Source organism: Peromyscus californicus, unplaced genomic scaffold (genome assembly GCF_007827085.1).
Source record: "Peromyscus californicus insignis strain IS unplaced genomic scaffold, ASM782708v3 Scaffold_9__1_contigs__length_137607984, whole genome shotgun sequence".
Taxonomy (NCBI): Eukaryota; Metazoa; Chordata; class Mammalia; order Rodentia; family Cricetidae; genus Peromyscus; species Peromyscus californicus.
The window spans coordinates 97,957,759-97,978,553 of record NW_026294617.1 but is presented as its reverse complement, the minus strand read 5'-3'; the positions used below and the strand labels follow the sequence as shown (position 1 = coordinate 97,978,553).

At 41.7% G+C, this 20,795-nt stretch overlaps 1 protein-coding gene across 50 annotated transcripts in view; it reads left to right on the top strand.

Annotated features, from left to right (window-relative positions):
• The first annotated feature begins 5,550 nt into the window (after nt 1-5,550).
• LOC128105112 (uncharacterized) overlaps nt 5,551-20,795 on the top strand; it is a 211,601-nt gene continuing 196,356 nt past the window's right edge. For 8 of the 50 annotated variants that reach the window (XR_008216248.1, XR_008216235.1, XR_008216233.1 and 5 more), the window contains exon 1: nt 6,167-6,340. Coding sequence is in view for 1 of the 50 variants with exons in the window: in XM_052729986.1 (XP_052585946.1) it covers nt 5,993-6,126 (134 nt within the window). In the remaining 49 variants the exon portion in view is untranslated. The other 42 variants (XR_008216247.1, XR_008216242.1, XR_008216241.1 and 39 more) reach the window with 19 other exon arrangements.

Genomic DNA, 20,795 nt, shown 5'->3' with positions numbered 1-20,795 from the left:
TTGGTGGGAGTGCAAACTTGTACAGCCACTATGGAAATCAGTGTGGTGGTTCCTCAGGAAGCTGGGAAGAGATCCACTACAAGATCCAGCAATACCACTCTTGGGCACATACCCAAAAGTTATATGTCTTCTTACTACAGAGACACTTGCTCAACCATGCTCAATGCTACTCTGCTCTTATAGTCAGAAATTGGAAACAGCCTAGATGTCTGTCAACAGATGACTGGATTAAGAAAATATGGTGCATTTATACAATGGAATTTTGCTAATCCGTTAGAAAGAAGAAATTATGAAATTAGATGGTAAATGGCTGGAGCTAGAAAAAAACATCATCCCCAGTGAGGTAACCCAGACCCAGAAACACAAATATGGTATGTATTTGCTTATATGTGGATGTTAGCTGTTAAGTCTTCAATAAGCAAGTTACAATCTGCATAACCCCTATGTTAGGTATAAAGTAAGGGAAAAGGGGTGAAGGATGGATCTCCCTAGGAAAGGAAAATAGAATAGTAGTTAGAGACAGAAGGAGGGGCAAAGATGGAAGGATCTAACAGGGAGGGAAGAGGTTGGTGAGAGGGAATATGGGGTTGGACAGCTAAAACAAAGTGCTCTTTGGAGGGTAATATGGAAACCTAGTACAGTAGAAACTTCCTAAAATATATACATGTATGAAGGTGATATGAATGAAATTACCAAATAGTGAGGGAGATGGAGCCCTTACTGAATATCTGTTACCCTAATGAAGCTTCCAGTACTGAGAATGGGTTACATCTAATCAAGTTGTTGGCCAACGGGGCTTCATGGGAACCCCAAACAACCCAAGCTAATTGCAAAGGCTATTGATTGCTCTCTAAAAAATGATGGTGAGGCCCTATTGCTTAAGACAAGAACTACACAACTCCTTGGACATGGATAAGTCAAGCTGGATTTTACCTCCATCTCTATGGACTACTGTTCATGATACTTGAAGGTACCAAATGTAAACACCAACCTAGCAACATATTTTTCTACCTGTAACGATGGCCTGCCTGCAAGATGTGCTAGTACAATAGTGACAGAAAGCTTTTGTTAGTTACAGACTTTCAAGTCAGAGGACAGTGTTGAAAGCTACCATGGCTGCAGAATGACTGTTTGCCTTTGAATGGTTGCTTGTGTAAACTAACTAAGAACTTTGGATCATAATAACCCAGTCTATTTCTAATATGTAGGGAGTAGGGAATTTTAACTTCTCAGTTTTCTCCCGGGCCACATGATTTTAATAATTTAAGTAACCAGAATATTGAATTATTCCATTTTAAGAAGCATGTATACATTTCATGTTTTCAACCATATCCTTAAAGAGAATTAATTTTAATTAATGAATTAATTACCTTATTAGGCAGCAGGTATTGGTACAACATGTGCTTAGCATGTGAGTGGCCCAGGTTTCAATAGTCCTAGCATTAAAAAAAAAATATTTTCCTAGCTTCATTGTTTTTGTGAGATTTATCAGAGCAATGCTGAGTATGTTGAGGTGAGAAAAATAATTTATTTTATTTAATAAAAATATGTTTATATTATATATATAAATATATTATTTATTTTTTTCAATTAAAGATTGTACTTACCCACTTAAAAAAAAAGCAAAAACAGAATTGACTGACTTCTTTGTATTTATTTAGACTTTTTGTCTTCATGAGAACACAGTACAAGTGAACTAAAGTTACATTCTAGAGGTGACCTGCCATTTTCTGGCTCTCATCAAAATAGTTTCAAATTATATGTTGATGGATTTAAATGGTAAAACATCCTTTTCTATGCTAAAGACAAAATGATTCCTAGGAGGCAGTCTCCTTCAAAGAGCTCCAAGCTAACAGTTCAATAATAAAAAAAACAATGTCAGTAAAAATAGCATTTATTACCTATTTATGGTCCAGATCCTTTTTAAATTCTGCCTTCAATCTCACAACATCCTTTCAAGCTATTCTTATTATCCCCCTTTTAGAGAGCAGGACAATCAAGGCTCCACATTAAGGGGATTAACCAAATATTTAGAGCTTGCTGAGTGATACAGCTGGTATCTTAACTCATTTCTGATTTCTGATCTCATCATCCTCATTATCATCAGGACCTTTCTCTAGACTTAACTGTAGTCTCTGGGTGAACTAAGAGTGCTGAGCAAAAGGTAGTTTTGAGGTACTTGTAATTGAAGGGTAGTCACACGGTGGTCATGGGTGCAGTTGGATGGCAGAACGGCAAGAAACTTTACAGACGTGGTCTTACTTCTCACAATTTGGAACATCTCTTCTTTGCTCTTTAAAGCATGCTAGCCCTCTCATTCACATGCGTGTCACTGGTAAGCACAGAGAAGGCCAGGACACTTCACAGCCATCTACTGCACGGCACGGCATGCGGTCCTCATTCCTGGGAGGTTTCTGCTTGGGTCTGGTCCCCTATTCCTAGAGCCAAAGAAAACAGCTTTGCATGTCCAACTTTGCTTTTATTCGTTCGTTTTTGACATGCTGGCTGCCACTCGACCCTCTGAGCCAGAACCACAGTGTCAAAGATTTCGGCTGTCTGGCAGTCTAGTGTTATTTAACTGTTCTAATACGACAGCCCACCCAGAACCAAATTAAATTGGAAGGCCAGCTCAGTGTGGTTAGCAGGGAGGAGAACCTTCCTAGAATTAGATTAAATGGGGGATATCAGCTGGATCATCTCCTGTAGTGCCAATAATGCTATAGTTTAAAGCTTAGGGTGTAAACTCTAGAAATATGAAACAATGGAGAAAAGTGGTATTTGCAGGACTCATCAAGAGCTTAAATTTTTTTTTTTATTAATGTTCATTCTTTGTGCATGGTGATGAATTTCACAAAGACATTTCATTCAGGTCAAATTCACTTGCGTACTCTGAATTCCTTCCCATCCCCTTTGCTAGTCCCCTCTCTTCCTCCAACCTCACTTCTGCTTTTCTGTTCTATGCTCACATCTCTCTCCTCCTCACCCAACTCACGTATGTTCATACGATTTTACATATATAAATTAAATCTAAGATCCACAAATGAGAGACTTTATTGAGTGTTTGTCTTCTCAAGTCTGGCTCATTTTGCCTAATATAGTGATCCCCAGTTGCACGTTTTCCTGCAAAAATATATAATTTCATTCTTCTTTATGGCTGATAAAACTTGATTTTGTGTATATATACCACACTGCCATTCATCTGTTGACATAATTCTTACAGTGTAAAAAAAAAAATGCAATTAAATTGCTTTGGAGAAGAGCATAAAAAGATGCCTGGGTGAATTCTTGAATAGCAGCACTTTCCAGGCCCAGATCTCAATTGCAGAGAGAAGGGGAAGATACGTTCTGGAAGCCCATAGAATAAAATGCTCTTTCCCATTTCAGTACTCAGCAGCTCCTGTAGGTAATGCTGAGCAATTATTGAACAAACAAAACAAAAACGGCATCTGCTTGTGAACCACCAAGTTGTTGCGATCAGTCTCAGTCTGAGCCTCCAGCCACAAGACCTGGATGCTGCAACTCACTTTTATGGCTGATGCTCAGACACTTGCTCTTTCTTGTCCTGAGAAGTGACTTTTGACTAAATGTAAGTTTCACTGTTGTCATAATTATTGGCATATCACATTTCCAGGAAAGGATTTCTGATAGGTTAAGTGAAATACCAAGGATGTTCAACTAGGACACCTTGATGTCCTTGATGGCTTCTCAAACAGCACCCTGCTTCATTCCTTCATATCATTCTTTGAAAAGGAAACTAACCTTATTTTAAAAACTCTAACAGTGGTCATAGAAGATGAGAACTCATCTAATCATGTACACTTCCTTTCGAATGAGTCCCTCTGGTTGCTAACTGCTGTATTAGGGATACTTATTTTTTAAAAACATCCAGCTTCTGCTCAGAGGAAGCAAACGATATTAGTACTCACCCCCACTTCTACAATGCATTCTCAGTGACTGCTGAGAAACACTTGAGTGTCTTTAGTGACTATGGTTAAAAGAGACTTACACATCCTTTCTCATTACAGTATTTCCACTGTACTTCCAGTTGACCAAAACTTTGGTCCCTTGACCAGGAGCATTTCTGCTAAAGGTGTCTCGAGAAAGGGTTTTTTTTTTTTTTTTTTGGCCTGGGATCTTATGAGCTCTTCAAAAGCTTAGGGCAGAGGAAGTTAAGATAGCATAGGAAATAAACCATTTCTATATGTCACATGAAAAGTAGACTTACGTTAAAATTCACTGAAAATTTCAAATTATCTGCAGGGTATCAGGGTGGCATAAAGGACATTCTCAAAGTCCTAAATCAGCAGTGATTTGGGAGTGGTGCTGTCCTAGACAAATTCTAGCTGTCATCTCTTGTCAGCCTGGTTCATCGGAATAGAATTGTCCACTTTTTCGGTTCAGGTTGATTTTCTTCCTAAAATCATTTTTATTAATTTTCAAGTTAGCAGACAAAGCGAAAGGTTTCTTTGTGGCATCTCCTTATATGTCATTATCCTGCTCTCATTCAATCCTCTCCGATACCCCCTCTCTATTCCTCCGCTCCATCTCCCAGGGTTCCCTTGTTCTCCCAGTTAGTCCCAACATCTGCTCTCTCTCCCCTTTCCTTTTTAAAAGTTATTTATTTTTATGTGTATATGTGTATTCCCGCATGAGGTTTTGTGCGCCATGTGCATGCAGGGCCTGCAGAGGCCAGAAGAGGGTGTCAACTGGAGTTACAGGCTGTTGTGAGCTGGTGTGTATGTGTGTGTGTGTGTGTGTGTGTGTGTGTGTGTGTGTGTGTGTGTGTGTGTGCGTGCGTGCGTGCTGGGGACTGACTCTGGGTCATCTGAAAGGGCAGCTAGTGCTCTTGACTGCTCGGAACCGCTGAGGCATCTTTGCAGTCTCCACATCTGTTCTCTTATTCCATTACCCTTTCTATTTCCTGCCTGCCTTCAACTCTTAACGCAGAATTTCTTTGGAGTTTTTACAAGGGTAGAATTCAAGACAAAGGTATTTTCTGCCTCAACCACCTATAACGTAACTACTTTACAGCATTGTTTCTTTTTATTTTTATGCCTAAATCCTACTGTGTAAAGGGGTACAGGGTGAGACGAACTCCCCTGGGATTTTTCCTTGTGGCCCTAATCATGCAGGTGCCATTAGCTGACTTCTGGCCAGTATGGATGGCGCTGTGAGAAGTCCATAGGGCCGAGTGCTGGCTGGAGAGTCATAACCCACTGACGACTATTCAGACTCATGCACTTGACTTTCTGAGTGAGACAGCCCCGTGGAACCAGAAGGAGCAGATGTCTCTCCTAGTTTTACTTGTTTCGAACTGACAAAGTGAATCTTGGGAAAGACCATTAGGTGAAGTAAGAGAAAGCAAAGTGAAGAGTAGACTGAGAAGCCCCCAAATTGTTCCCGCCAGAGCTGCTCATTGACCAGAGCCTGCTACCAAACCAAACCAAACCAAACCAAACCAAACCAAACCAAACCAAACCAACAACAAAGCAAAACAAAATCGCAAACCATCTGTTTTGCCATTCTTCATCAAGACAAGTAAACTGTGGGGGTATTGATAACTAGGAAGCATAAGAAATACCACCTATTCCATTTTCACTATTTTAAATTAGCCAAATCTAATTCTGGGTGTAATTCTGACCTATGACCTGTGACACACCAAGGTTTAGGTATCATCTACATTTACACTTAACTTTCCAGAAAGTATTATTCCTGTCTTTTGGCAGGATACTCAATACACTTGAGACAGACAAGGGACATTCTTTGGGAATAGTAGTGTCTTCCCCCCTTCAAAATGTTTCATGTACTGCAAAGTTGCCGCCATATGGTTTCCACAAAGGTTCTGCCAAAACTCCCGGGGTTCTCACGAGAGCTCCTTCCTCCTCTGTTCTTTTAAGCTCCTGCTGCGGTGGCAGACATGGGAGAGACAGGCAAGCTGCGAAGGGAAGCGATTTCAAATGAAAACCTCACAATCGCGCTCGTGTAGTTGTGGATGGGGGGGGGGGGTGGAGTGGGTCCCTCCTTCGCTCTGCTTCATGAGGTGGGTGTGAGATCCCACAGGACTGTCTGGAAGAGATCCCGTGGAAGTCACTGTATTTTGCTCAGAAGCTGGAAGCAAAGCAGAAGGCAAGTTAAAATTTGTCTGTTGTAAGGCCTGGGTTGGGTGGCGGGAGGGGCGGTGTGCTGAGAGTTCAGAAGAAGTCCTCGGGGCTTTTGACTGTCTAGGAAAAAGGGCACAGTACCTAGAAGTGACCGTGAAACCACAGAAACAACTCACCACCAGCATGTGGAGCGGAGCGCCATATAGAGACAGCACCACTCTGGTTATGTGTTGTGGCAGGTGGGAATCGGGGAGCAGGCTTTGTGCCTGAGTGGGTGCGGGACTGGGTTCTTGTCTCCTTTTACAGTATTGTGGTGATTGCTTGGAGTGCCTTCTGTTTCCCAGGGAGCTGTATTCCAGCGGCTTTTCCCACCCACCACCCGAGACAGTCTGTGTATTTAAGTGAGGGGCAACTTCCTTCTTTTAAAACTTGCAAATTCCTTTTGAGGGTGAGCAGCAACCTCTCAAGACAGGCTTGTGGAGTCTGTGGATTCAAAACATATGCTATACTGCTTGTTAAGTTTTTGAGTGTACATTGCAAAGTCGATTCCTTGAGACAGATGAGTATTTACTAGCTGTGTTGGATGGGGATTTGCTTTTTAGACTTTGTATGTGTTAATTTTTTTATCTTTATTAACAATGTATACAAATTATAGGAATCACCTGTTTACATTTTCCTGTGACTGTTGGATGTAGGAGAGGGGAATTTGTAGTTTTCTATGCATTAAAAAAAAATAAATCATATGAAAGCTTTGGTCTGGTCTTTCAGAACAGATGTCACTTCCAGCTTTGACCTGATGTCACCCCTTCCTAGTTGTTGTATTGTTTGGCCCATCCAGAGAAAACTCACCACATATGTCAGAGACTGACAAAGTGAGATAAAGGTCACCATGGAATAGCATTCACACTGGCCCTCACTGTATCTGTGCCAGCTCCTCGGGTGACCTTTCCCCACTCTGGGAGATGTTTATCATTGCACTGAGCTGTGGGGTAGAATTTGCACGTCCTTCCTGCCCCCTCTGCGCAGAGTCAGTCCTGCATTAGCTTGGAGCGCGTCTCTGCTGCAGGTGGCCTGCGGCTTCTACTTGATTTGACTAGACAGTGAAGAGCTCTCCGTCTTCCCTCCCCCTCCTCTCCCCTGTTAGAACGGTCTCTGCATGTGTGAAGATGAGATAATTAAATACATCCTGGAAGGAGATGGAAAACAAAAACACCTTCTGCCTTGACTTCTTCCGGGGAGTGCAATCCCTTGAACCACCAGGCTGTCTTGTCAAATGAGTTATTGTTTTTCAAAATATAGCCTGAATGGCATCCTTTATAATTAAGGCTTCTGGCTTTCAGTTTAAAGTGATATTTGCCAGTAAAAGCCTGCCAAAAAAAATAAATAAATAAAAGCAGGCTTACCGTTAAATATTGATTTAAGCTGGGAAACGGGCTCCGAATTCTGTTATCCCAGTCTTGATCTCCACGGCCTCTGGGCATCTGTTTCAATTTGGTCCAATTGAAATGGGGAGGAACAGTGCCAGGCTAACAGCAAGGTGATCCAATATAGCAGGATGAGTCGCATTTGATGAAAAAAAGCCAGGCACAGCCATCTACAGGTCCCGAGCATACGTGACCTGGGCTCAAGCATCCTGTGGGCTGACCTGAGCCAGTGATTATTTTTATTTTTGAAATGTAAAAAGCATGTTGAGTTATCTTGGGAGAGTAATACGGGTTGTCAGTTTGCCTTCTATCATCTGCTCTGAGTAAGCTTCTTCTCCACCTTGCCTGGACAGACCTTTTTTTTCCCCTTGTGCTGTCTTTTGTTAAAAGACCAGAGACAATTTCTTCCCTGCTATGAAACAAATTTCCCAATCACTACACCGAGCTTTTTCCTCACCTATTGAGGGAGCAGATAGGGTCACACAAGACTGAGCTCCTGAATGCACATGCTTGTGAAATATCATTGTTCATCTGTAGGTCTGACAAGAGGAGGCAAACCAGAAGGGGGAAGGCTAAAGTTTCCTGGAAAAAAAAAAAAAAAAAAAAAAAAAGAGGGCATTAGAAGAAACTGAACTCCTCTGCTGGGGCAAAGTGCCCAAGAGCTATTAGTCTTGACAACCCTACTTATTCCAGTGTCTCTTGTTATCTGTGAAGTGAACAGAGGCTGATAAGCAGCGATGAGGTGGGGTACTGGTTTGTATTTCCAGACTCATAAATATTTCACAGTACCATTTTCGTACAATCAGATACGTCAGTTTGCCAAGTGTAGATGCGCCTGGAAGTTCGAGCAGCGCTGTTTAACAAAAGCCTTTTTAAAGGCAGCAGACACAGGGGTGGGGAACACTGAGGTGTGCCTCTGGCTTGCTTGCGACTCTATCTGGCTTTCAAATGCATGTTCTAATTCTGGCAAAGGAGCCGGTATTTGATCTCTGGAAACCACTGCTGTCTACTCAGAGAAATATATCGTTAGGACTGCATGGGGAGAAAAATCATCCATCGTAGCCACACACTCCATTCCTTCTCATTCTCTAGCCCTGACAATGCCCGTGCGTTTCTTTGTACTTCACCCCGTGGATACTGGAATCAGGCACCAAAGGGTGATTTTCATTTGCAACAAAACTCTGTTTTGGGAGAACTGCCTTTACCCACACTTGAGCACAACCACCTGCAATTTCCAAAGGCCCAGTCTCGCCTCACCCTATCCCAGGCTCCAGTCAGCATCCCTCACAGCTAAGCCCACTGCACCAGGAAGAGGGCAGCAGGCCTTCTCCCTGATGTAATCAGACCAGAGTATTCAGACACGACCTGATTAACAGCTCCAGTATTAATTTCTCTTTTTGGTTGCTTGACTCACAGCAAGAACCATGCCAAGGCAGCAGAGAGGCAATTAAATTGATTTTAATCTCTGTCAGAGTAGATAGCATGCCTCTTTCACTTCTCATTTAAATAATTAGAGTTTCAGTAGGTATTATTTCTGGCTTTTAAAAAAATCAGTATCTTAATGTAATAGAACCCTTGTAATTATAAACTTAATGGCTCTTAATAAGTTAATCATGGCTTTTCACTTAACATGTATTTTTTTTTCTTATTAAACTTTTATTTTTCGTTGTGTTTTTGCTTTCATTAATGACAGGGGAACACAAAGAATGATGGATAGAAAACAATCCCATCATTTCTCATCATGAAATCTTCTCAATAACTATCTCTTCCTCCCTTTGTGGTGTTCTGGACTTAAAGTGATATTTTCGGATCTGGGACATTTAAGAGATACTTGTTTCTTTAAACGAACAACACACTTGCTTTAATGGTGACGATCTTTGGCTTCTGTGAGAATTTCCTTATAGGACAATGTATATTGTGAAATTGTGCGGAGTCCCTTGAAACTTAGCATTCCATTAAAGTCACAGAGAAGTACTTTTTAAAATTGCAAGTGGGAAAAACTGTAAATTATGTTATTCCTTTCGGTATTCAGTCAGATATTGGGGACTTATCTTATTTCTCATGGTATTGTGGTAAAATGAATTTTTAAATGTGCATTTCAGAGAAAAGGAAACAGGAGCAAAATTCACAGATCCAGTGGCCTTCTTCGTTAGATGCGGAATTTGGGCAGCAAGACATGTATAGTTAGCAGGTGCCTGAGCACTGCATCCCAGAACTGTGATTAATGCCCATTGCTGCCAAGGGATGAGTGGCCGGTGAATCTCAAAGAAGAGTGCTTAATTCAGACTCTGAGGGAGTAGTGGGTTTTTATCCCAGAGGTCTTAAAGATGCTTTGTCTTTTGGATGCTGAGAACTTGTCTGTCAAGAGGTGAGAGAACATAGTATACCATATACTGTGAGTCCTGGACCAGAAACGTCGGCCTTAGAGAGAGACAAAGCCCCTTCCCTAGCGTTGGAGGGATGCAGGCTTCTGGAGAAATTAATTGATGAAGCCTGAACTCTTGGATTTGAACTTTAGGAAGAGAGCAACTGGTGTACTGAAAATTGCAAAATGATGTGTCTTTTGGGTAGACAGATGACAAAGAAGCACTTCTTGGAATGGCTAGCAACAAAGCAGGCCGGCAGCCTCTCTCTTCCCACGTGTTTCCTCAGCATTTTTGTATGCTCTTAGCTGAATGCTGTGAAACACCCATAAGCCAGCTCTAACCGTTACTCCTGAAGGAAACTTAGAAGTAGAGGCTGGGCCTGTTGTTGGAGGGGACAGAGCAGGTGACCAGCATTGATGGAGGCATCTTAGAGATGGGAAGAAGGACCCGTGAAGTCAGCCATTACACATTTGCCATTTGACAGCACTGGCAGTGTGCTTGGAAATACATGTCTACCCTCCCTTTCTAGTGTGAGCTGAGAACAAGGCTCTAACCGAAGACATGTGTGCACTTCTCTCTAGGGAACATATCTTCAGTCATTCTTAGGGGAGGTGTTTGTTGTGAGACCCTTATGTAACTGTTTTCAGTGTAGACTCCGGAGACTAGGGTATTCAAGCCCAACATTAGGTCGTTTCGGGAACAGGACATTTGAGGCAAGGCTGTGATAAGAGCAGGGTGAGTGGGGAGCTGTTCAGTCCTGTCTCCATGTGGGTGTTCCTGGAGAAGGCCAGCGGGTAGTGGCACTCTCCTTTCCCTTCAGGAGCTGCAAGTATTTTTCCATCTACCCCATTTGACCCTCAAACAAATTTCTTCAGTCAGGTAAAGGGAAAGCCATGGAGGCAGAAACTGCAGCTTTAAAAAGCACGCAAAACTTGAGGGCACGGAAGTAGCTCAACCTCTCAGTAGCCACAGGAGATGGGGATCATTTTTCTTTCCTCCCCAGGCCAGACAAGCACACCTGAAGAAAAAGTATTGCTTCAGTCCTTATTTTTATTAAACAGACAGTAGGTCCCTTAATTTCTCTCATAGCAAAAATGTTAAAACTTTTTGTAAGGTGGGTGAGCAGGTATGAGAGGTAATGAAAATGTGTATGAGTGTAATAAAGTCAAGGACTTGAAAGTATTTGCAGAGAGAATTTGTCTTGGTCTGTCTCAGTAGTATCTTTAAAGCAGAAACCTTAAAAATAGTTAAGAAATTTACTTCCCCACAGATGAGTTTTTCAATTTTTTTAATTTTTTTTTGTTTTTTTTTTTCTAATAATCACAAACTTTCTGCAAGAACAGTGAATACAACTTACATTTCTAAAGTGACTTAGGTCAACTTTGGGGTTCTGTCTTACTTATTCTTGTGACCTCTGTCTCTAGCACAGTGCCTGGGTTAGAAGATTAACCACAAATTCAACAAGAATTTGTTAGGTACCTACTATGTGACAGCATTTCTCTGGTTATTTCATATACACCCATGGTGATGAAGAAAATAGTTACAGTATTTGCTGTAGTACAGCTTGTACTCTGGAAGATTCCATTAAACAAGTAAGAAACCAACACACGCACACATGCATACACACACACACACACACACACACACACACACACACACACAAAATATACATACACACATGTAAATATATGTGTGGATTGTGGAGAAATTATAGATGGGTTGTGGTAAAGATTAGAGAGATGTTTTGGAGTGTCAAGGGGAGCTTCTGAGGTAGTATTTGGACTGAGATTTTCATGTTAAAGTTCAGCCATGTTGGGCTGGGGAGATGGCTCATGGGTGAAGGGCTAGCTGGCAGGAGTGAGGAGCTCCGTTTGATCTGTGGAATCCATGGAGAGCTGAGGCAGTAGTATGTGTCTGCATGCTCAGTGCTCTTCCAGATGGGAGATGGGGGGTGCGACAGGAGACCCTCTGGAAGCTTGTGCGAGAGCTAACTGGGCACATGCAGTGACAAGCAAGGAGACAGGCAAGGACTAACACCTGAGTTGGCTTCTAACCTTTTACATGTGTGTCTCGATTTTTATATACAATTCAGGGAGGAGGAAACATAGAGAAACTAATATGAAGTGGCCTTCTCTGTTAGATACAGAATTTCAGCTAGAAGACATGTATACACAGCTCACAGGACTGAACATGACATTACAGAACTATAATAAATACCCAGTGCTGCCAAGAGATGAGTGGCTGGTGGACATGAACAACAACAACACACACACACACACACACACACACACACACACACACACACACACATACACACACACACACACACACACATACACACACACACACACACACACACACACACACCGATCACTCACATATACACAGAGAGATAAAAAATTCAAACATGGGAAAAAGCCTGCGATGCTTGAAAAATAGAAAACAAAACAAAAAACCGGGTGAGTCAAGGCCAGATGGGCACATGTAAGTGTGTGTGTGGAGGTGAATAGAAAGGTCCTGGGATGGTCATGTCATAGGGTGGCGTGTGGGCAGTAATTTAGCCCACATTGTGTTGGGGTCCTGGCAAGTGTCCCTCACTGCCGGTAGAGAAATAATCCATGTGAGGTGAAGAATGAAACTTGGGTCAGTACCACTTTAGCAGCCTCTGGGTCAAAAGCTCCCAGAGTAAGACAAAGTTTTGTCTTTATTTTTCTTATACACGTAAACACAGTAAAACTTTGGGGAAAGGTTTCCATGTGACAATTACCACAACAAGGCTTCAGGGATGGCTGCATCGAAACTCCCTTGCAAAGTGCATTTTTACAGCAAATCACCTGTGACCTTTACAATAAGAGTGGGCTCTATTGACTGATGAACAGTGTCTGGGTAAGGGCCTAGGGAGGAAGGATTTGTAATAAGCATAGGGCTGGATTCTATTGATGGAGGATGCAAAGGATGGGTTCTGTTCACTGAGAGACAAAGCTCAGGATTAGGGCCTCAACAATGCTCAGGATTTGGGAAGATTCAGGTGCAGGCTGACTTCACAGAACAGCAAAGGATCAGCAGGATGTTAGACACATCCGTTCCAGCCTTCTGGGTTCACAGGTATCAGTCATTTCCTTCCCTTGAAGGAGAGAGCCTGCGTGTTTAACAATTCTGAATTTCTTTTTTATTGCTTTCTGTAAACTGTGTCTTCTGCAACATGGCCAGGGTATTAAAATACCGTGCAGCAGGAATTCTCTAAAACTTTCCTCAAAATTAAAACTATTTGCACTCCAGGAACACACACGAAGAGATGAGCCATAGAGTGAAAGAGAATGTTGACATATCATGTATCAGATTCTTTTGTATAGAATATATAAAGAATCCTTACAATCCAATAGCAGAAAGATAACCAAATGTAAAAATGGGCGAAGTACCTGGATAGACATCTCTCCAAGGCTAGCTATACATGGCCAAAAAAAAAAAAAAAAAAAAAAAAAAGGAAAAGATTCTCTTTGTCACTGGTATTCAGAGAAATGCAGCTAAAAGTCATGAGATGTTCTTTTCGCCCTCAACAGGATGCTAGAACAAGAATGTCAGACAATGACAGGTGCTGGTAAGAAAAGAAAGACATCATGATCCTCATATCATTCTGGGAATGATAATATTCCTTAATAATCACAATCCTAGGTCTCTACTTCCCCCCAAATGAAAGCATACCTCACACAAAAATCGTGTACACATGCCAACACAACAGCTGAGGGTGGAAACAACCCAAATACACGCAGAGTGACAAATGGATACATGGTGGTGTATACACCCAATGGGATTTTACAGGAGGAGGAATGAACTACCAGCTCACACTACAACATGGATGAACCTTGAAAAGATGCTAAGTGTAAGAAGCCACTCACAAAAAGCTTCATGAAGCTCCATCAGTTTTGAATTTCTGGACCAGGGCAATTCGGAGAGAAAGAAAGGAGATGACTCTCAGAAAATGGGGGAGTGGGAAGATAAAGGTTGACATTCAAAGGACACAAGGTTTATTTTCAAGGTAATAAAGTTATTCTAAAATTGACTATGGCGATGGTTATACACACTCAAACCAATGGAACTGTACACCTGATGCAAGCACACTCCCTGGCGTGTGGATTATGTTTAATAAGACTGTTGAAAAAAATCCACTAAAAACCCCCCAGAGCCTAGGGATACACTTCATGTTGATAGAGAGTTCCAGGCTCTTCAGTCAAAATGTGCTATATCTAGAGTTGAATCGCTTTGTTCCCAAGGAAAGATCGTCAAGGAAGAGAGTCTTAGAACACAAAGCTTTCTTTCCCCAAATACTGCAAAGGAACAACACCTTAAACACCACAGGATACTCGTAAATATCTAATTTGTACCGCTGCACGATAAAAAAGCTTGTTTCTTCAACTCATTAACAACATTCAGAAATATCTTCTAGCTCTTTGCCTGTGTGTAAGGATATTTACATATATCTTGTGCACCAACTGAGTAAGCCCCGTTTGTGCCCACAGCTTCTCTGTTGCTTTGGTCTACCTGAACCGTGCTTGGAACACAAGCAGAGGGAGAGATGTTCAGGGACAAACACAGTAGTGGGAGGTGTGAATGTTGTGTGAGAATTTATGTAATTAGTACATTTTGAAAGATGGTTTTCTGACTATGTCTAGAAATCAGGGTTACTTCAGTTTTAAAATAAGATTGTATTCTGCCCAGTAACATGCTTTTTGTTTTGCAGGGGAATTAGTTATTGTTGAAGAAAAACAAAAAACAAAAAGAACAAAGCAAAGCAAAAGAAACATTGTTGATGAATTTCTCAACAATTTTATTAAATAAGAAACTCAGAGCCAAATATAGGGGCGAAAGCTGTAGAGATCAGAGAAGTAGTGGTCGTCACCAGCTAACCTTACTCACAGTGCCGCCGTAGCTCCCCTCTCCCCAGAACCAGCTTCTTCCTGTCTAACCTGCACCTTTATTGCCTTGCTGTTCTGTCCTCTCATTGGCTCTTAGTCCAGCCACCTCACTTCCTCATCACTGCCTGTCTATACAGACCTCAAGGTCTCTATGGTTGGTACTGGGATTAAAGGTGTGGGTTACCACGCTTGGTTGTGTCCTTGAACACACAGAGACTCTGCCTGCCGTGTGATCGGATTAAGGGCATGTGCTACCACCGCCTGACTTTTGTTTATGGATGGCTATCTATGTCCTCTGATCTCCAGGCAAACTTTATTTATTAGCATACAAATAAAATATCACCACATTTCAGCACAAATAAAATATCACCACAAAACACAAACGAAGTATCTAGTTATTTGAGGCAGGGTCTTTCTCTGTAACTTTGAACTACAGATTCTTGTGCTTTATCCTCTTGGGTGCTTGGATTATAGGTATGTGGCACCAGACCTGGCCAGAGGTAAATACTCTGTCTTTTTAAGACAAGATTTTAACCACATTAGTGCTCTTTAGTCTAAAGTTTAGTACCTTTCTATATGTATTCTATAGTTTTTTTAACTGAATTTTGATCGATGGATCCCTAGAATTTGAGATGTAGTCAAGACAACTTTTCTTTGATCAAAACTAAGAAACTAAAACACATAACGGGGTGTATTTGCTCTCTGTAGGCTCCACTTATCTTGGAAGATAGCTTATCAGTGTGATGCTGTCTGTCACAGGACATTCCCACTTGCCAAGAAGAAAGCTATAGGGTGTGATGGCGGTATGGTAAATGAGTATAAGAGGAAATGGAGAGGCTGAGGTTCCTACTATTTTTTTTTTAAAGCACAGTCTAAGGTTTCCTTTGGGCAACAAGAGTGGAGCTGTGTGGGTGCTGGGTAGTTCTGAAGCCTTCCCCACAGTGAATGTGAGCTACCTTATTTCTTCCACTCCATTAAGGTGGCTGAGACATTAGGAGTTTTGCATTGGCCAATCATGGGAATCAAGTTTATCTCTTCCCTTTCTCTTGCTCCACAATGATTAAATGAGTGCCACTGCTCCCCCCAACACACACACACACACACACACACACACACACACACACACAATGGCTTTTGTGATTTTCTCCCTAACCTTTCTTCCTCCTTCCTGCCCCCTGATAGAGCGGGGTTTGCTTTCCTCAGGCTTCTCTCTGCCCAACCAGGTTTTTACAGATGAGTCTGAAATGTCCAAATATCCTACGAATGATTTTGAATGTGTGAGATTTGCTTTGAAATCCAAAGTGTAGGGTACGGATGCCATCCTCACCACACAGATGGCTCCTGGAACTTTACAACTCAATTTTCTGCTTAAAAGGGTGCCACTTACAAACTAGCAAATACAGCAAGTGGCTAATTAGCCAAATTAATGAGGGCTTGTTTACTGGGGGTCCCCAGTGCCCTTGGAACTTGGGATGCTTCCTTATTACAATCTGCGAGTGGTTTCTTCCAATTAATTTTTAACATACAGCTCTTTCCTCTTAGTAATATGTAATATCCTAATACTTCCAAGGGGTTTCAAGAATTAACTCATTAATCCTTATTGGGAACCACTAGAAGACTAAACAAAATAAAAAGAATTAATAATGTTTCATTGTTTGTTTATTTACTTGCTTATTTTGATTAACACTAATTTGAGTTATTTTATGACTTCTAGTCTATAGATTTGGAGAAAAATTGGTAAAAAAGAAAGCATTATAGCCTTGTTTTGAGTAAAGGACAGAAGGGAGGGAATACACGTAGATGTCAAAGGAATTGCTCTTTACTGCAGAGTAAGTAATAATGAAATCAAGGAAAGTCAGTATTCTCACTTCCAGCTCCTTGTAGGAGACAAGTCCACCCTTGAATGAACACATAGAAAGAAGCCATGAAAGCCCAATACAATGAGAGAATCTTGGAAGCAGCTGGAGATAGCTGCTTCAAGGCATATGAGGTATCCTTGGTAAGATTAACAGCTGGTTTTTCATAATAAATTTCAGAGGATAGAAAGCAGTGGGAAGACTTGTTTAAAGTGTGAACAGGAAAAAGTGTCAACTGAGAAGCCTGTGTATGATGAAGCTAACCTTCAAAAATAAAAGAGAACTCAAGACATTTCTAGATAAACAAAATGATTGGAGAGATCGTGGCTAGAGGATCTGCCCTCAGAGAAATGCTAGAAAGAATCCTCCAGGCTAATGTAACTAAAAGCTATAGGAAGAGGTGAAGAACTCAGGTTAAGGTAGATAAGTGTAAATCTGTGTTAATTTGGGCACAATATATAAATATGTGATTTGTGACAATAACAACATTAAGGGGCAAATATTTTGTATTCCGTGGAAGCTCGTTATCAATTAAAACTTGATTATTGTGGATTTAGCATGTTGATTATAATCCTTTTTGTAATTACTAAGAAAAACCAACAACAAAAAATACAGTAAAGGGGGAGAGGGAAGAAAAGTTGGAGGGGAGACAAGTCTCCATTTCCCCTCATGTGCTTTGTTTATTTTCTTTTTCTCGGTACTTATGTCACCAAAGGGGATGGCTGGGGTCCATCCTGATCGGTGATAGATACCAAACAATCAGCAGCTGTTTCTGTGCTTATGCAGATGAACAGCCATGCATGGACCGAAGCGGAGGACCCAATCTTCGCCCTAGAAAGGGCATGTGAACACCCGAGTGTTTAAAGAGTAGCCTTGTTCCTACAGAAGTAGCTTTGGCCCCATGACAGTTCTCTGCCTTATCTGGGAGGCTTTTGTGGCATCCTTTCAAATATGTAAGAATAGACTTTATCCATTCTCACACAGCTTGAACACTGAGATGGAGATGGAGATGCTACCAGGCAGATGCCAGCATAGTTTGTTACTTGTGCCCTCTGGGACCAGTGGAGCTGAACCTGGGACGGACAAGGAGAAGTGTGTTAGAACGTGTGGTAGAACTGTGAAGTGATGTTAAGCAGTGATAGCTGAGGTCACAGCAGTCCTCTCCTTTGAATGCATTCTCAAGGCTGTGGCACTCTGGGCCTGTAATAGGGGTAGCAGCCCAGGAGTACTTGAGATGCTTCCATTGTCCTGATAACAGAAACAGTACAGCCACAAGCATGCGACTCTAATCTAGGAAAGCCATAGGCAGGTCTATCCAACCTCCCAGGAGTTGTTGTGTTACTTATACCCTGCATAGCTACAGAGAAAGGGCTTCCTAGAGCTGTGGGACAGGGTTCATCTCCTACCCCAATGTGTCCAGAAGGCAGTGCATAGAGTCCAAGAGGATTGATCTGCACCCATAACACTTCATGAGGGTTTGAGGACTTCCTTAGGACCTGTTATGTCTTCCTTTCCTTCTTTATTTTTGTGGTGCTAAGGACTGAACCTAGGACCTTATGTGCACTAGGCAAGTGCTATACCACTATGTTGTATTTTCTTTCCACATGCATATGAATATATTCTTTTGAAATAGGGCCTTGCTAAATTAGGCAAATTGGTCTGCATCTTAGTCTGTTGCCCAGGCTGGCCTTGTCTTAGGATCTTCCTGCTTCTGCTGCTGGAGTAGCAGGGTTTGCAAGTCTATACTCCTAAGCCTGGTTGGTTACTGCTGTCATCTATCCCTTTTAGAATGGGAATGACTACTCTATACTCGGCCATTGTGTTTTGGAAGTGCTTAAGGTTTGATTTCACAAGCTTAAAGTTAGAGGAAACCATATTCCTAGAACATGCCTTGAGCCTCACATCTGAGTTAGGTGATATTTGGATGTTAGATTTTTGAATGGGTGCTAGGAAAGGTAAAGCATTTGGAACGATTGGAATGGTATGGGTGTGGTTTTCTTGTGAGGCCATGGGTTTTTAGGAAGTCAGCGGTAGGTTTCTGTCATCTGAATTTTGTGTTTCCCCAAAGTTCTCATACTGAAATTTTATACCTGCTGTAGTTGTATTAAGAGGTGGGGCTTGAGAGATGATAGGTCATGAGGGACCTTGTGCATGAGAGTAAGTGCTCATATAAAAGAACCTAAAGGGAGGTTGTTTACTCATTCTGCCATATGAGAATATGGCTAGAAACATGAATAGGTTACATGACGACACTGAGGTTCTGGACACTAAGAGATGACCATAGAAGGTGGATCTAGGAGACAGAAAGCCAGCCCTCTTTTCACATAGAATCTATTTGCAGCTTGGTCCGAGATCTTCATGTCTTTTTGAGCAACAGCTTTGTGTTATTTACACTTTTCATGTCTAAGATACTTCCTCACAGCCTCGCCAGCTGACAGAAGCAAACTTCTCTGGGTGGACTCCTACCTTCTGACTCTTAGCTGTTCGTCTATCACTGTAGCTTCTCAGAGAGCAGGTTGTTCAGGAGTCACAAGTTACAGGAATTTCTGATAACCTATTATGTTAGCTCAGGAGGTAGTTTTGGAAAGAAGTAACCCAACAATATTCCTAGTTTCCCCCATCCATTAATCTGAAAAAAATGTTTTTACTTTGCTTGAATAGTTTCTTTGTTGCCCCCTCCCCTAACTTGAGAGTTTCTTCTAGGACCAGAAGAGAGTGTTTTTTTTTTTTTTAATTTTTTTTTTGAGGCAAGTTTTCTCTGTACAGCTTTGGAGCCTGTTCTGGAACTCACTCTATAGACCAGGCTGGCCTCAAGCTCACAGAGATCCATCTGCCTCTGCCTCCCTAGTGCTGGGATTAAAGGCGTGCACCACCACTACCTGGCTGTGATTTTTTATATAAATAATAAAATAATTTACTTTTATTCTTTTTTGTAAAAGGAAAAGGTTACCTTATGAAAATGAGTAGTCACAACAAAAATCTATGAAAAATGAACACCTTTTTGTATGTTTTCTTATTCATGTGCATGTGTCTGCATGAGCCTATGCATCCATGCACGTGGGTGGAAGACAGTGATTTTATGGTGCATGTAGAGTGAATAGACACAGATAGAAAGGGAAAGTAGAACAGCATGCTTAGACTCAGAAGAGGAGGAAATTCTTTTAGGATTTAAAATATTTTTTTGAGGACAGCGACAGGGGCATCCTAAATTTTGGAGAAATGGAAGTGTTAGAAAGCATGAAAGACTGGGGAGATGACTCGATTTGTAAAGCACTTTGCTCCCCTAGTGTGAAGACTAAAACTGGACCCTAGCACCTAGACAATGTTGAGTGGGTAACCTGTCTGTAATCCCAGCACTCAGGAGACAGAAATGGGATCCCAGGAAGATGCTGGCTAGCTAGACGAGGCAAGCCTGAAAGCTCTGGGTTCAAGTCATAAGCATATGACCTGACCTCAATGCATATGTGGAGAAGAGTCAAGGAAGATAGCTCTCAGACTTTTGTCCCCACACGTATGTGCACACGCATGCACACACACGCACAGATGCACATGCATCATGACACACACACATAAAATAAATACCACCATGTAGCTGTGGATTACAGAGTGTCTTTAAATGAAACCCAGGACATCCAAAGCAAGTGATTTTGTTGTTTCTCAGATGCTGAATTGGATTTTGTTGATTGTGAGTGGCTGAGACTTAAGTAAGCTCACATGGATAACCTTGGACACTATGTGAACACCAAGTAGAATTTAACTTTAAAGGACCAGTCTTTTCCTGGCCTTGTTTCTGAGATTCATGTTAGATTTTTACTTTGTGTGTGTGTGTGTGTGTGTGTTTTTTCAAATTCATCTCTCAGGACTTCGTTCTAGAGTTTTCTTCCCCCTGAAATTTCCCCCTGACATTTCTCTTTTCCTGGGTGATACTGACTCTTTAACCTTTGGGTCTCACTTCTGTCTTCCACAGATTTCTCATCAATCTGATCCCACCCACCTAGACTTCCTTTGTCCTCTCAACTGACAACCTGTTCTGTGAAGGCAGGAACCCCCTTTGCAGCCCCAGAGCCTGTGCACAGTAGACTCTTAACTGTCCCACTGTTGAATGAACAGTGTCGCAGTGAGTTCTCCCATGAGC